This window comes from Salvia splendens, chromosome 19, assembly GCF_004379255.2.
Source record: "Salvia splendens isolate huo1 chromosome 19, SspV2, whole genome shotgun sequence".
Classification (NCBI taxonomy): domain Eukaryota; kingdom Viridiplantae; phylum Streptophyta; class Magnoliopsida; order Lamiales; family Lamiaceae; genus Salvia; species Salvia splendens.
In genome coordinates this window covers 28,016,981-28,034,778 of record NC_056050.1, presented here as the reverse complement: position 1 = coordinate 28,034,778, position 17,798 = coordinate 28,016,981, and the positions used below count along the sequence as shown (strand labels likewise).

General features: G+C 36.0%; 2 protein-coding genes across 3 annotated transcripts; both read right to left on the bottom strand.

The window, feature by feature from the left end:
• Window positions 1-37: 37 nt before the first annotated feature.
• Window positions 38-3,167, bottom strand: LOC121780229 (ADP-ribosylation factor-related protein 1-like). Of its 2 annotated transcripts, none has more exons than XM_042177766.1 (7): window positions 3,066-3,167; window positions 2,063-2,233; window positions 1,244-1,384; window positions 1,020-1,128; window positions 862-923; window positions 472-575; window positions 38-389 (listed from the first exon to the last, which is right to left on the bottom strand). In XM_042177766.1, the coding sequence occupies exons 2-7, from the start codon at window positions 2,153-2,155 to the stop codon at window positions 290-292; spliced, it is 609 nt and encodes a 202-aa protein (XP_042033700.1). In that variant the 5' UTR covers window positions 2,156-2,233; window positions 3,066-3,167; the 3' UTR covers window positions 38-289. The 2 variants fall into 2 exon arrangements, with proteins under 2 accessions (XP_042033700.1, XP_042033701.1); XM_042177767.1 differs by having other exon boundaries at window positions 2,063-2,225; window positions 3,066-3,123.
• Window positions 3,168-8,681: 5,514 nt separating this feature from the next.
• On the bottom strand, window positions 8,682-10,444 carry LOC121778220. Its single transcript, XM_042175530.1, has 3 exons — window positions 10,141-10,444; window positions 9,202-9,278; window positions 8,682-8,953 (listed from the first exon to the last, which is right to left on the bottom strand). The coding sequence occupies exons 1-3, from the start codon at window positions 10,346-10,348 to the stop codon at window positions 8,912-8,914; spliced, it is 327 nt and encodes a 108-aa protein (XP_042031464.1). The 5' UTR covers window positions 10,349-10,444; the 3' UTR covers window positions 8,682-8,911.
• Window positions 10,445-17,798: the final 7,354 nt, after the last annotated feature.

Genomic DNA, 17,798 nt, shown 5'->3' with positions numbered 1-17,798 from the left:
AACATCAAAACAAAATCTTCCACCAAAAGGTCCAAAATTCAACAAAATGGCTTCCTTTAGAAGAGTTATAGTATTCAACAATTGGTGTTTTAAATATATCATGTTACTTGAACAATGTGGTAAGGGTTTAACAAGTATTTACGAAAGGGTGAAGTCACAAAACAACTTTGTTGCAAGATAAAACCATTCAAACAATCAAGGTCGGGCACCAGTCGCGCAGCATCAAGGTTGATCCATGATTTATGTACAGAGTTATATGAAGGATGGGATCTGTTATATTTGATCACTTCTAAACAACATTGCTTCCAGCACGAAGCGTCAAAGTTTCAGTTCTCTTACTTCTCTCCATTGCATCTACCAGCCAGTTTACACCATCTTTTATTCCCGATCTGCAATAAAAATCCCAATCGGTTACATTTGGGCTCATCAATTAGAAATTAAAATGATAGAAATTGATATCCATCTGCATACCCGTCAAAAGCTGAAACAGCTTGAAATTTAAAATCTCGCCCGTCCAATTTATTTATGTCTAAATACTGAGCAAGTTCATCAGTTGATACGGCTTCTTCAAGGTCCTGTGCAGCACAACATCAATAGTAGGGTACTGGGTCAAACTTATTTGTTCAACCTATCTTCTTTAACTTAGTCTATTCTTCTAAAAATAGTGAAAGAAAAAGGCCATAAAGCATGGTTTCATAAGAGCATCTAAGTAGACACGAGAATAACACAGCAAGAAGCCTTACCAAAGCAATCCCAGCAAAATGAGATATCTTGAAGTTTTAAATATAATGAAATGATACTACATGACAAAGTAATGAACTATCATCAGCAATTAGCGTTTAACCAGGATGAGACGATTACCTGCTTGTTAGCTAGTATCAACACTGGAGCTCCTTGCAAATCCTCATGACGCAGAGCCTTTTCTACAATACCAGAGAGAAAAGTGAGGACACCCTTTTCACTTAAACTAATACTATAAATCAATATTGCTACAGTTGCTTGAATTCCCAAAATATTACCAAGTGCAGATTTTGAATCTTCAAAACGGGATGGACAGGCAGCATCAACTACATAAATCACAGCATGTGCCTCATCATAATATTTCTCCCATATCGAGCGAAGAGCAAGCTGGTGAAAATTATGTCTTGTGTCATAATATAATTTCACAGAACCATATAACCATGAATCTATACACTATACAGTCATGAACAATTAGCTGAAAAGTTCAGAGTGCATTCCAAACCTGACCTCCCAGGTCCCAGAATGCAAGTTTTGTATTTGAAACTTCAATGCGGCCAATATTAAGTCCTACAGTGGGAACAATTCGATCTGGTGGGAGACCCTCCAAGTTTGAGTATTGTGACTTCAACTTCTCCAGTAATGTCTGTAATTGATTGATTTATTAGCTAAGATCAATAAGAAAAAGCTGACTCCGGGTATCCATAACAGGATATTCTTAAAATTTACAAAAAGCACGAGACATAAACAGATGGCACTATATATTAACTATGTATTTCATTTATTCCAAGTACAAGCCAAAAAAGAATACCCCAGATAAAAAGAAGAGCCAGAAAAATCATTTCGGCAAGGGGTCTTATAAAAAGTATTAATGGATTGAAAAGAACAAAAAAGAAAGAAACCCTCATCAAATTGCCACTTGCCAGTCGCTGTAATCAGCATCTTTAGCTCTTGAATTGGTTTTATAATAACATATATCAGCTCAGTTAGACAATTCATCAGGTTTAACATAGGCAATATCATAACAGTTGGTATAGCATAAATGACTCGAAGATGGGACAGGGATTCCGCTTAGATACTTTGACAACAATACATGGATGCACAGGACCATCTTAAAACTGGTCAACTCACAGTCATATTTGGGCCAGACCAGCCACAAAGCAATTAGCACTAAGAAAATCCGTTCAAGTAATAAATATTTCTAAAAGGAAGATAACTCCATTGTTTTGTCTCTACATATATCAGATCAAACTATCAGGTGCTAAATATCAAAACATATAAGTTAGTATTCAAAAAGTGGTTCCCAGATAAGTCAGCATATTACTGTTTTCCCGGACTTGTCTATTCCAAGAATAAGAACATGAAACTCCATCTTGCTGAACGCGTACTTCCATAGTCCATCAAGTAGGGAAAACATCTATCCTTAGTTCCGGTTTCTGTACTATCTTTAACTTCTATTCAGGTACTAGGACCTTGATGCCCTGAAGCTGAAATCCTAAAATACAGAAAAATGGAATAAATTCGAAGATAATGAAACACTTACTAGAGATAACAATTTTCACTTTGTTTTGAAACTGGCTGAGATAAAATAGTTGGCAATTACATATACACGAGTTAACTATGAGGCGTGGACTGAGTCCTAACGTGAGATAACAAGCTAACAAACAAAGTAACAAGGTTGTTCCAACGGATTGAAAATAGATTAGATACAAGTAGACAAGTACCACTAACTGAAGCTATATGTTAAGCAGTACTTCCCCCACTTAACAACATCAAATGAACAAATACTGTTTATAAGAAAGTACTTGTCAAGTAGTTCCAGTATGAGAAGACAAACATTTGAACTGACGGTGTTAGTGAAGAAGATCAAACATATGATATAGTAAGACCCTACATTCAACAAGTAACTTTCCAAAAACAGCAGAAATCAAAGAGCAAGATCCTAGTTTGAGCGATTGACAATTGGCATCATTTTTTATTTTGCATTCAACGCAAAGTAACTAAACACTGGGGAATTTCGTCCCTAAATTGCAGTCTCCTACAAACACCAACAATCGAGGGGGGAAATAAAAGAAGATAACTTAGCAAAACCGAATCTATAGGGTCAAGCTCTCAACTTTGCAATAATTTCAGATCAACCCAAGATCCAAACAACAATTAAAAATTAATACAGCTCTAGGGATCACCCTAATTCAATCAAACACACGAAAAGCAATCGAAACATCGGATCAATAAATTAATAAGAAAAAGAAATGCAATTGCGCAGAATTTAGAGAAAAACGGAGGAAATTGGAACATGAATCGAAGAGATGAGAAGAAGACCATACTTGTGAAATTCTGCAGAAGTGGCAAGACTGAATTGAAGAGCTGTTTACTTACTGTGATTTTTGGAGGAAAACGTGTAGATTGAGAAATTCCATAGTACTCCGTATTTTGTTTCTACTTTTATTATTTTCTTTTTAAAATAAGTTGTTTTATTCTAAATTAAACACGTGTTTACGAACACATGATTTCTCGTAGTACCAAATTAATTTAATGAGAGATTTAATATACCTCTTCCGTCCCTTAAATTTTGTCACATTTTTTCAATTTCATCCGTCCTATAAAATTTGTCACGTTTCACTTTTTACCATTTTCAGTAATGGACCTCATATTCCACTAACTCATTCCAACTCATATTTTATTAGTATAAAATTAATAGAAGTATATAAAAGGAGGACTCACACTCCACTAACTTTTTATAATGCCCGCCCCTTTTATTATCTTTTCGTTAATTTTAATGTCGAACTAGTGAATCCTAATCCTCTTGACTTGTGTTTTGGAATGGAATTTATTGCCACTTGTAAATGCTTAATGTCATTAGCTCGCAAAAATCAAAATGCAAGTAATAATCGAATGAATCAAGACAAGTCATAATATTTATAAAATGGGACAAAAGGTTCCATTCGGACAATTATTGTACGAATAACTTTTACATACGTAAATAAGCTACCATCTAATTACAAAAATGTTCTACACACGAATCAACGAGATGAAAGTAAAAAAAAAAGAAGAAAGAAAGAAAAGAGAGTGCGTTCGGACCCTCCTCGAAAGGCCCGAAATCACACCCTCCACGGGCCGGGCCCAAACGAGTCGACGGCTGAGAGCAGCGGGCCCAGACCTCCAGAATAGCTGCTATGCAACAGCAATGGCAGCCAATCTCTTCCCACCTACAAATCAAGACAAGTCTCCTTAATTGCTAAGAGCATCCACAATGGCGGATGTCCCGGCAGACGTCGGACCGGCGTGCCGGACGTCCGCCATTAGGCAGCATGCATACAGATACGGACGTCCGCTACGGACACCGGAGTTCCGTGGCTTTCCGGGACGTCCGTCATTGCTTTGACACGACGGACGTCCCGACAGACGTCCTGATTTTTTTATTGTTTTTTGTGGATGTCCGTCGGGATATCCTTGGGGATGTCCGTCATTGTGTAGTGGGATGTCCTTACGACGTGGCAGTGCAGTGGGATGTCCTTATGACGTGGCAGAAGGTGTTTTTGGGAAGTCCGTCGGGATGTCCTCCGGGACATCCGTCCCATTGTGGATGCCCTAAGGAACAAGAGAGTTTAATGGGACTTTTATTTGAAGAAAGGGGACAACTCCTTTAGTGAAGTAGACCAAAGACTTAGAGTGTCCACAATGGGGGAGCCGCGGCCCGCGGCTCGGTGCGCGGCCCCCCATTGCAGAGAGCCGAGAGGCGGGGCGCAGGGCCAAGAGCCGAGGGCGAGCCGCGGCCTTCATGCGGCTGAGTCGTGTGAGCCGCGGCCCTCCACTGCAGCGGGCCGCCATTCGCGGCTGGGCCGCGGAATTAAAATTTTTTTTATTTTGAAAATTATTTATAAAATACTTACACTTCCATTCCATTTTTCCAACTCCATTTTACTTCCATTTTAAGTTTTAAGTTTTAAGCCTGTATGGTAATGGGCCACTTTTTAACTTAACTGAATTGTTGGGCCACTCAATTAATTTTAAGTTTGGGCTAAATATAAGTTTTGTGAATTGGAAAAATACGAAAATGAGTTAGCGAGGGAAATTGGTTGAGTAATATGTTGGACCTTTTTATTTTATTAAGGAGCTTGGACCACTCCATTTATCTTTTAAACTATGGTTGGGCTCGTATTTTTATATTAATAATTATTGTTTGGGCCGTAGTATTGAAGTGTGCTGGAAAGGTTAGAAGTGATTAACGTGAGGAATCGCTAAGTGAATTTGTGATGATAATTAATTTTTTTCGGATTCATCTTGTTTCTCGAGATAAACATAATTAAAGAATTTCGTGCCCCAGATATGTAAAATCTAGGGATATCAATCGGGCCGGCCCATCGAGTTTCGGGCCGGCCCTATTCGGGTTACGGGTTAATCGGGTGCGGGCTAATCGGGTTGTGATTTCTTTCGGGTTTTGAAAGTTCAACCCTACCTTGAAAGCTCGGGTTTCGGGCCAGCCCATCGGGTTGCAGCCGATAAGATTAACAAGCGATCAACCCAATAAATAATGATGAAAATTATTTATATTCATAAAATGTAAAATATTTAGTTATGATAATTTGAGATCTATGCTTAAACTCAATCATAAACATGATCAAATACTGATATTTGAGTTATTTCGTGATATTTTAATGCATATTTTAGAAATTTAAATATTTTTAAGTGAAATTGAAGTTTTTAATGTATTTATCAATTATTATATTAGTAAAAATTCAATATATAATTTGTGTATTTAATATAAAATTGAAAGTTATTTTTTTAGTTATATATATTATAAAATTAATCAATGAAATGTCGAATTAAAAGTAAAAAAAATAAAATAATAGAAATTTTATCGGGTTTTCGGGCCAGCCCATCGGGTTTTTGGGTCTGGCACTAACGGGTTGCGGGTTAATCAGGTACGAGCTAATCGAGTTTTAATTTTATCGGGCTAAAATTTCCAGCCATAACCCTATAAATTTGGCGGGTTATGCGGGCTATACGGACATCCCTAGTAAAATCGTTAATTAAATCTCCGATTTAATGCTCACGGACTTTTCTAGGAAATAAGAAAAAAAGAAAAGAATAAAATGACCACGCACTTAAGAATGCATACACATTTAAGTTTCTTAAATTCATAGGTCTAATTAAGTATTACTCTTATTTCTAAAGGGGCGTCTTCGTACGTCGTTTAAGATCAAATCAAGGAACTTTTCGACTAAGGAAATAGCTTTTGAGGTGGGCATTCTTTTCAAAACGTGATTTTAGCATGAATATGTGAATCTTTTCTAATATGTTTGTCATGTCATGTTTTGCTTTTACGATTACCTATCTGCTTGGCTATGCCAATTATGTTAAATCGAATTCGGGTTCCACTAGGGCCGCAAACCCTACTCGAGCTAGTGTACACATATGGGGATCGTGAGCTAACTTTCGAGTTGGCCGGTCTAGTGACCGTTGTGGAATGTGGCCACATTCCCGATTCACATACATTCAGATATGGTATATATGTTTATGTGATTGTGCAATAAATTTTATGAAATGAAAGGAATTTAGTGACTCGGGTCTTTTAAAATAAAACCCCGTGTTCACTCAATTGTGGCTGACAAACTTAAAAAGGAACTTATTTTTGGCACCATGTCCACTGAGTAGGCGAACGTGCATGTTTCTTTTCGAACGTGCAGGTTGAGCGTGTACGAGGAGGCGATGCTGTTGGGTAATGTTTTTTTTAATAAGTAGCAATAGGTAGCCCAAAGTAGTGTATCCTCACACATGCTACTTTGTCTTGGACTCTTCCGCTGCAATAGGACTATGTACTAGGAGTTATGAACCCGGTTATTATACTCTGATTTCATTTTGACTGTGTACCACCTTATCCTTTAGAATTAATGTTTTGAGTTTGACTTATTCCTTATGTTTATCCCTTTATTTTAAGACTATTTAGTCAAGTTATAGTTGCGCTCACTAGCACTAGGGAGATGTAGTTGTGACACTTTTTCAATTCACTTTCCATTACATTTCTTAAAAGAGTGACAAAATTTAAGGAATAGAGGGAGTACTAATTAAAATGTGTATATAAGTGTAAGTAATATCAAGTTAATCATTTTATATTTTGATATTAGAGATTACATAAATTACAAATTAAGTTCCAGTACAATATCTGATAAGGCCTATTTCATGCATCGGTTTGGGGTAAAATGTATGCTACTTGATCAGTTTTACGCGTAAAGCGAGTGTTAATTGTGCAGGAATGCTGCTTGACCAAGGCAACAAGGCCAAGCTGATCAAGCTGGTACAAAGGGCGAAAAAGACCAAAAATCGGGTGAACTGATCAAAGGGGGTGATCAAGCAGTTAGGCGGGGACCACTGGTTTCTAGAAGAAGGACGCGTGAGCTAATGAGCTGGAGGGGAATCATCATTCTGTTATCAAGGACGACGTTCTAGAAGGGGACACATGCTGATACATAAGACACAAAGACGGAGCTGAGTCATCATTCTGTTATTGAAGAGCGACATCATTCTAGAAGGAAGGCACGTATCAATCGATGAGATGCTCGATCACAACGTGAGTGAATATTCCCTTCCAAGATCGTTATCCAGCTAGAGGTCGTCACGGCGAACTTATAAATAGAGGATGTGCCACCATAATGGAAAGTCCCCTTCCTTTTGAGGAGGTTCTTTGAGAGTTCCTTTTCAGCATCTTCCTTTTAGTTTAGTTTTCCAGTTCAGAGGTAGCTTAGTTAAAGAAATAGTTAGAGAGAGAGCGACCGAAGCGAGCGCGACATAATACTCAATATTTGTTCGGCGCCGTCCCAAGTTTCCAACCGAGAACTCCTCGGCCTTACTCACTTTCTTATTTTTCGGAGTTGATAGCTTAGTTTAATTCTGCAGTTAAAGAATCGATCTTTTTGTATTCCGAATGTTCACCGCATTGTTCCAGCTATAAAATTCGAAGTTGTTTTGTTTTCGTCATCCTGTTTACTATTCCAGTTCAGCTTCGCTTTTAAGTCTTCGATTAATTGTCCGAATCTTTATCATGTTGAATGGCAAAATGTTTGTGCTTTCCGTATTATGCCTAGGTAGTTAAGATCTTATTTTGTCGTTTACCTGATCCATTGATTGTGTCAGCATGACGAGTGCCTTGATCAAGTAGATAGTTTATATTTTGCCTAGCGTAAATCTAGTAGCTTAGAAACTCCCAAACTAAAGCGTGGCAGCAGCCGAACCTTGTTCGCTACTCACACACTCGATACACCGGTTTCTCTGTGGGATCGACCCCGTACTTGCCGCTATACTGTTAAAGTAGTGCGAGTCTAGGAGTTATAAATTACATTGGCGGCGAGCGAGAGCGAGTACACCTTGATTAAGCGGCAACGACATTTGCTAACTGATCCATCCATTCGGTTATCTTTCATATAACTTGATCAATCCAAATCGCATTCCTCTCTTGATCAGTTTCCGACCAATCTCCATTCAAGCTTGGAGAAGCACAGAGCGCGCAGGGGGTGGAGGACAACTCGACATCGTCGATCGTGGAGGACAGTTGCAGGAGACTGTCGGTGAGAGGACGTTCGCAAAGGCAGACTTGGCGTCCCGATCGCTATGATGACTTCGTCACTCGTTAGGAGGAAGAAGCATCGCTTATTATTTATTTTTTCTAGTTATTTAATTTCTGTATTTTTTGGGACATACAATTAAGTATTGAGCGAAATATAAGCTCCTTTTCGTTTTTTCTTAGTTGATTCTTTCCCGGATCGTAGGTCGAATCAACCCTAGGATCCTTAGATATAAAATTCGAATCAACTCTAGGGTCCTTAGATATAAATTTCGAAATTTGACACACAAAATATTCATAATATCACAAGTTATCAGTATTTTATTGCATAAAATTGTGGTAGAATTATAAATTAAGCTGCAAGTAAACAATTAAAACAAAATGAAACTACAAACCTAAATTAATGTTTATTACTGAGTCAATATTTATGTAACGACAATTAGGCGGCAAGCTATTTTACTTACCCAATTAACAAAAGAACAACTATTACATAGAGATGCAATTAAAATTTAACACACTAACTAGATAGTCGTCAATTCTCCAAAGTAAAATAAAAAAACTACTAGTTGAAGTGATAAAAATATTTTCTTGATGGGTTGTGGGACATCAAGATTATCTTTTATCATCTCCCTTGTTCTGAAATTCTGGGACCACCTGAAACATGCAAAATAAATTTTCAAATAAAAAATCATTAATAGTACAATAACAATGTTTAATAATTATACTAATAACTGTACATTTAATAGCAAGCCCACCTAATACATTGATCAATTTTATTGGAAGTAGATATTTTACTAATTCAATTTTGTCAGAGTCCAAAAAGTATTAAAAATTGATTTGATCCATGATGTTACTTCCATGGTTGCATGTGAAGATTAGAGGATAGATATAGTGAGACAAACCTGATCTTGAGAAGATTTTTGGCATGATAAAATTCTCGTCTTTCTCTGTGTCCTTCTCACAGTGGACTCCACATTATCTACAACATTTTTTACTTCCAATTTTTAATTACAACCCAAAAACCTCCAATAGAATAATTAATTACATATTCCTTAGGTATATACTCCTTGTAATTTATGCTCAGAGCCAAAAATAACAGACAATATATAGAGTGGGAGAGAAAAGTCATACGGTAATTAATCCGTACATTTCATGACCTATTACACATGAGTGATCTCGCAATAGCTTCAAGAAGAAGAAGTTCACTACTTAGATATTACTCCTACTTATTAACCCCCCCCCTACTGAAATTTCTTTTTTATTTATTTTATGATATTATTAAATATTTGATCTTTTGTGAAAATGCTTATATCATCAAAATAAATCATGGTAAAAATTCCCTTCCAATATTTTGAATACGAAAACAAATTATGTGTCGCCCATGTATAATACATCTTACACCATAAGTACACTAATTATTAAACGCACACAAACATTAATATCCTAGCTCTAGTAGGTATAGATTTATTAAAGTTCACAATTTAATCAAGCCTACATCATTATCCATTTCATGCCAACCCTTCAAGAGATAATTCTCTAATCCTCTATGGTTGTCGTTAAAACCAAGATTACTAAATTAATCAAAAACCTTAACTAACAATATTTTTTTTACAAAAGTCCTCTTTCTTCTTTGGCACCATTTATTAATTAGATAAACATTAGTATTAAAAAATTCGACATGAATGACCTACTTTGTGACTTAGACCACCCTTATCCAAGAAATCACATCAACCAAGACCAAATATTACTACAACAAATAATTCCTTTCCAAAAAAAAACAAAATATATACACGTACATGATTATATATCATGTACATGTAAAACTATATATATATATATACCTGTATGAAAAGTGGAGGTAGATGATTTAAACTTGTCCAAATCCTGGGTAGAATCAGAGGTGTCTGGTAAATAACGGTCGAGAGGGGGAAATCGGGAGTTATTTTGGAGCATGGATTGAACAAAAGAAGCTTCCATTGAGTTCAAGAAATGCAAGTGCTTCTCGTTTGTCCAATGCAACTTGTTGTTTTTATCACTGTTTCTTGCCATCACCCGCCGCCGCCGCCGCTGCTGTTTCCGGTGGAATGGTGGTGGTTTTGTTTATTAATTAGGTGGTATGGTTTGAGGGTTTTTATAGTGTGAGTTATTGTTGTATTGGTTGGTTGGTGTCAACATTTTCAGCCTCTTCGAACTGCTTACTAGTTTTCTTTCCCACTCTTTCTTCTTCACGCGCTGCTCTCCTGCGTGTGTGCCCAATTTTTTATCGATAGGATAGCAGAATAAAATGATGAAAACACGTTAAATGAGGTGAGAAGCACTCATGGATAAGGCACAAACAAAAGCAGACTATGCAGTATTTTGATAGGAAATACTCCCGACATCATGATAATTTGACACCATTTGACCCGACACAGGTTTTAAGAAATGTAATAAAAATTAAATTGAAAAAGTTAGTAGCATGTAGGTCATACTTTTATAATAAAATGTGAGTGAGAATGATTTAGTGGAATATGAGGTCTACTACAAAAAAAATATAATAAAGGTGACAAACTTTTAGGAACGGACGAAAAGGGAAATAAATGACAAATTTTCAGGGAGAGAGGGAGTAGCTCATATCATAATTGTGCAACACTTCAGACGAAATACTGTGATAAATAATGAATCAAAAAGACTTTACAGAACACATGTACTGAAGCTTAAGATTAAATGCCAAAAATTCTCCAAATTTATAAAGAATTCAAACACATTCAACTATTAATAATAGTAAATTAAAAATTATAAAAATAAAATAGTTCATTTTAGGTTGGTTATCAGCATCAATCTAGGTCCTACTAAATCAACTTTCAAAACAAAAGAAACATTTGGTTTGACTTTGTTTTAAAATTAATAAAATGACAAGTAACAAAGTTTCAAAATATCTAAGTATCTCAAAAAAAGAAATAAAATATCCGTGTAGTGGTGGGTGGGATGTACGCTCTTAGTGGTGCGAGTATAAGTAGAAAAAAGAGAATGGTAAAAATATCTAGGTTTGGGAGATCAATGGTGGAGGATTGCCTAAGATATTTTCTTATGGTGTGTGACAGATCAAATACTTTTTTTTTCTTTTTTAAGAAATGCTAAAAATAAGTCCAATTTCAATTTCTCTTTTCTGGTTCCCATTGAAAAATATATAAAAATCTGAGGCTTTTTTAAAGGTAGATAGAGACGTTATCCACTTATAATTCTCCAATTTCATAGTGACCCCATACATACCCTTATTTGTAAAAGATGGCTAACTTTTTGGAAGCTCAAATTTTTGGACACCTATCATTCATTGAATTGAGCAAAATCGAATCGAATAATGCTTATATGCTCTTTCAAACGAACCTTAGTGCTAGACATTCTTCACTATACTTGTAACCTTTTTGTTGAAAAAATTGATCTCTTGCTATATTATAATCGATTAGGTGATTAAAATATCATAATGATTGTGCATTTTTGTTGTTTGTTTTTGTGTTTTTGTTTGCTTTTATGTTTTGAGATCTTTCCTTCGTTATTTTTAGTACGTGTATTTGTTGCTAGTTGTTGTGGATTTATGTCGACGTTGATGTGCTATATGAAAATGTTGTGATTCTTATCACACTTCGGTAAGGTCATCCACGGGTGTTAAAAGAAAATAGAATCGACAGCAAGACAATACCAACTATTACGATATTACCTATGTTAAAATCCGTGCTGCGTCAAAATAGTTCTTTAAATGATGCATGGAGGGAGTATTGTTATCAAGTATCTAAGCGGAATTCCTGCCCATCTTCGAGTCATTTATACTATACCAACCAGTTGCGGATGCACACTGGAACAAGGGGTACAACAACAGCACCCCAACAACTTCAATCCTATATTGGTACTAAATCTAACAAAGATTACTTTTCATTTCCAATGATTGAGCTAACACACGAATTTTATATTCTTTCTATTCATTTTCTTATTATTGTTCTTTTATTTTGACCTCCTCCATCTAGACATTTCGACCTCTTTTAGTCTAATTATCGCACCCTCAAGTATGATGATTAATCATAACTTATGCATCACTCTGATAAGTTGAGTAACTCTTCTTGCCTTTAAAATTTCATTGAAGTGGAATATGGAACATTCAAAAGTTTCCTATTGACGTAGTTGAGTGTTTTGATTCTAGTTATTGTTTACTTTTGTAGATGTTGTGTTTTCGCTTTTGCAATTATTTGTTTTTTTTCTTCTTATTTTGTGTATTTTCCTACTAACCATTTTTCTCTACTTTAATCTCTATCTCTCTCCATTTTAATAAACTTAAGCACCACTCTAAGTCCAAACAAGCGTAGGAATGAAGTTATGTTGTGAACTTAGCTTTGATTTCAAGTTATAATCAAGCGCCATATTCTATTTGAATTAATTATTTGTTTATAGTTTCTCTCTAATGTTTGATTTGATTAAATAGGATATTATATGTTCTTTCATTTGTTTTATACACAATAATGTCAACAGTGTCAGTAAGAAAACTGCTCTTGAAAAAGAAAATTAAAGATTCCTAGTTATTTAATTAGGCCACACTTTTTAGACCATCCTTAATTTATTTTTCATTACCAGATAATTTGTAGGATGGGAACCTAAAAATATCAAAATCCGATAGTATGAATTGTCAACGTCACCCCATCATTTTAACTTACCAAATTCTCAGTGTAAAATATCAAGACCAAATGATATTATTTTCATATGCATATTATTTTAGAATAAATAGGACCACACAAAAAATAGTTATAGGATTGTATATTGAAGTACAAGCTGGAAAGGGAAAAAAGAAAAGGAGAAAAAGAACAAGCACAGCCACCGGTTGCTTCCCAAAAAAAACAAAATAAAAAGATGAAAATATTATATATATTTCAAATATTAAGATAAGAAATAATTATCAATTCAATATTTTCAATGACTTAGTTACTTAAACACTCAACAATACGTTGGAATGGACAGGCTTGTATCTAGAATTTAATAAATGCTTCTATTTTATTGAGATAAATTTAAAATCTTAAATTATAACGAGCTATGAATTAATAAACATTTGATCCTTCAAGTTTTCTGTATAATAGTTAAGTCTAGTTGGATTCATAATATTAATTAGTAGTATTATGTAGTCCACATTTTTTTTCCAGCCCAAATAATTCATGACCAGATATTTAGTATATATGGTCCCAATTTCATAATTATATTCATAACTATATCACATCCAAATTTAGTTTCAAAGCTTAATGTTTTTATTTTTCTGGATTCGAAATCATATGAAAAGAGGATAATATGGGCCGGATACATGGTTGTGAATTGGGCTTTTATCATAAATATCCTTATAAGTTTTAACCCCCAATTTCAAATTGTAAAAAAATATTCGACGATGTCACACTTATTGAGTGGACTTGAGATTTTATGAGTTATTGTTTAGAATGTTTAAGTATAGAGAGAAAAACTAGTTAAATGATTAGTAGATAAAATGAAAGTGTACATTTTTATTAGGATAGTAATCCAGATAAAAATTGTAGTTGAATGAATTAGTGATGGTTTACTTTTTCATAAAATGAAAATGAACTAAAATGGAAAGCTAATGTGGCACTGAAGTAGTAGTAAATCACTCCTACCAACCAAAAAACTTTGATTCGATCATTAAGTTATTCTACTACTATATATTAAGTTACATCATAAACTGTAGTTATTAAGCTATTATTAGTTGTTTACTCTCAACTATATACTAGTAAAATAGAGTTATTAAGTTTTTATCTTTTGCACTCCACTTTTATTTATAAAACAGTCACTTTTAGTTTCAACAATTGTAAAAGAAAGATATTAGTATAAGTTTTTATCTTGTGGTACAACAAACAAAAGTCATTGTCGTTTTTGTTTGAAGTATCATTGTAATTTTATCCCTTTGGATAAGCTCTGTCATAAATCCAATATCCGTTTGTAGCAATATTTGAGGGACCAACACTTCTACACCACATAAAAACTGTGGACTCTCTCTATTATAAATTACAATAAATGTTAAATTATAGAATCGACAAATAGTAATAAATGAGCATATACGTGTTGCATATCCAATTAAATTAGAGTATATATGTTTCATATACTACTACTATTAACTACTAGTAAGTACTCTTGAACATGAACTTTACAAGTTAAATTACATTGTAGATTAAACATTCTAAATACTATGTACTACGTTTTTATGTGCTTGTACATAAGTTATTTGTACTAGTATGTCGTTTTGAGCGTTTTCTAAAAAAAAAAATTTTAACTCTTTTTTGTCTCCTTTAAAAAACTAAAAATTATTTATTTTCGGTGACAAAATGACTTGGTTCGTCGGGGTTCCAACTCATGATCTAAATTACATCATAATGCATCATTTTGAAATTCCACATTTATTGTTTATTAGAAAGTTCTTAAGTCAAGAATTGGCATAATTGATTTTGATATCTATTGCTTTAAGATACATTGCTTTATTTGTAATATTTTTAAATTTAACTTAAAAAAGTCGTGGTAAATTCAAGTTTTGGCCATACTCCTAGAGTCAAGAGTAACTCCTAGATATTTTTGGAAGTGACGCACTACAAATTTTAATAAATTAATGCTAATACTAGTGTTTTATGTCCATAATTTTTCAGAAAATGTCATTAACATTCAATTTAATGAAATATTAATGGCTTTTAGAATTTTTTCATAAAATACGAGGATATATTAATTTATTATTTTAAACATAATCAATTGATTATATTAGTGGAGTACTATAAGAGCATCCGCAGCGGTGGACGTCCCGGCGTGCCGTATGTCCGCACGGGACGTCCGCCATTAGGCGTGGGATGGACGGATGCGGACGTCCGCTGCGGACACCGCAGATCCACGGCTTTTCGACGACGTCCGCCAGGACGTCCGCCATTGCGGGTTCCCGACGGACGTCCAGATTTTTAATTTTTTATTTTAAAGAAAAAACTCTATATATACGGCTCGTTGAACTTCATTTCATTCGCACCACTTGTTTTAACGAGTTTCTCTCTCTCTAGGTTTTTTTATATATCCAAAATGGCTAGTGGTAGTGGTAGTGGTGCGGGCGGTAGTGGTGGGGGTGCTGATGACGTACGCCGGTGAATTAAAGAACACTTGCGGGCCGTTACGTCCAGGGAGAAAAATCGCGCGATACAAGCGGCCTTGCAGCAGCAGCCGACGGTACCTCTACCCATCCATCGTCGAACTATAGTACCCCGGGACCACATCGCTGCACACCGTCGATTGTATGAGGACTACTTCGATCCGAAGCCGCGGTCTGGGAGAACATGTTCCGGCGACGTTTTATGATGCATCGTCCGCTATTTCTGCGTATCGTGAGCGCATCGTCCGCTATTTCTGCGTCGATACGAGTATTTTAGGATGATGGAGGATGCGGTTGGTAAACCCGGCCACACGCCCATACAGAAGTGCACTGCCGCAATCAGGCATCTGGCATATGGAGGTGCGACCGACATGTTCGATGAGTAGCTCCACATCGGTGAGACGATTGCCCGCGAATGTCTGAAGTATTTTTGTGAGGGCATTAGGGAGATATTCAGGGATAGGTATCTTCGGAAGCCTACCCCCGAATATTGTCAGGCTCTGATGGATATGCACGGGAGTCAGCACGGGTTTCCGGGAATGTTGGGCAGCATAGATTGTATGCATTGGGAGTGGAAGAACTGCCCCGCTGCTTGGAAAGGGGTGTTCACTACCGGTTTCAAGGGCAAGAATCCCACGATGATCCTTGAAGCGGTAGCTGACTACCGGTTGTGGATTTGGCATGCGTATTTTGGAGTAGCCGGGTCAAACAACGACATCAACGTCCTTCAGCCGTCGCCCCTTTTCAACGACCAGTGCATGGGCGTTGGTCCGGCCGTCAGTTTCGACGCCAACTGCAACCAGCACAATATGGGCTATTATTTTGGCGGATGAGATATACCCTATGTGGCCCGTCTTTGTGAAGACGATCAGATGCGCAACAGACGAAAAGAAGATCTATTTTGCCGGTCGTCAGGAGGCAACACGCAAGGATGTGGAGCGGGCATTTGGTGCGCTCCAGGCTCGAAGGGCGGCAGTGAAGGGTCCATCACGGCTGTGGTATATTGACAGCATCTCTGATATCATGTACAAATGTATTATCATGCACAACATGATTGTCGAAGATGAAAGTCCAGCACTGACTGATTGGGCCAATGATGATGTTGATGTTGCCGGTCCAAGCCACGGCGTGGCCACCGCCACTGTACGTATGAGGATACCCAATGAAAAGGCTGATAGAGTCCATGCATTTGCCGACATGAGCTAACGACAAGCTCATATTCGACTCCAAAACGATATAATTAAAGAGCTATGGACGCGGAGGGGTCGTCATTGATATTTATAATGTAATTTGTTTAGACTTTTTTTTGTTGAAATGTACTTTTTAATTTTTTTTATTCAATGAAATTATTATTGCACTTTCTCCGTCCGTATTCGTGTCGAAATTTTAATTCCGTAAATTGTTTAATTTGGTGAATTTGTGCATTTTTATTATTGTGGATGTCCGTCGGGATGTCCGACATTATGCAGTGGGATGTCCTTATGATATGACAAGAGGTGTTTTTGAGAAGTCCGTCGGGATGTCCGCCGGAACATCCGTCCCAATGTAGATTGTAGATGTTAAGTTGTTAACCTCCGATTAATGTAGGTTTAAAATAGTAAATTCCACACCACACTATTTCGAGGTAATTTAATCTATCTCTAAGAGCATCTCCAATGATCGGCTAGCGAACCAGCTAGCCGATTCCCGGCCCTGGCCGGTCGTTAGCCGAACCATTGTAGGCGGTGAGCGGCAAAACGGCTAGCCGATCGACGAGCTCTAGCCGATTCGCGGGCTCTAGCCGATCCGCTAGCCGCCATTGTATGCCCGGAACCGGTTAGCCGATTTTTTTTAATTATGTAATTTTTTTTATAATTTACTTTTTTTAATTTAAATAAAATTATTGCATTTTTCCGTATATGTGTCGTAAATTTAATTCCGTATTTGCTTGATTGTAATTTTTAATTTTATAATTTCGTAATTCGTGTGTGGAAGAGGGGTTTTTTTAATTATGTAATTTTTTATAATTTATTTTTTTTAATTTAAATAAAATTATTGCATTTTCATGTATCTGGGTCGTAAATTTAATTCCGTATTTGCGTGATTGTAATTTTTAATTTTGTAATTCCATAATTCATGTGTGGAAGAGGGGTTTTTTTAATTATGTAATTTTTTTAATGAACTTTTTTTAATTTAAATGAAATCATTGAATTTTCCCGTATATGTGTCGTAAATTTCATTCCGTATTTTGTGTGATTTTTAATTATTTATTTTTAAAATTTTGTTTATTGTGGCTGGACGGCTGGGCTTTTGGTTGTCCAGTTATTTGTGCTGATGATGCGGCAGGAGGAGTCTGTGGCTAGGCTATTCTTATGCTCT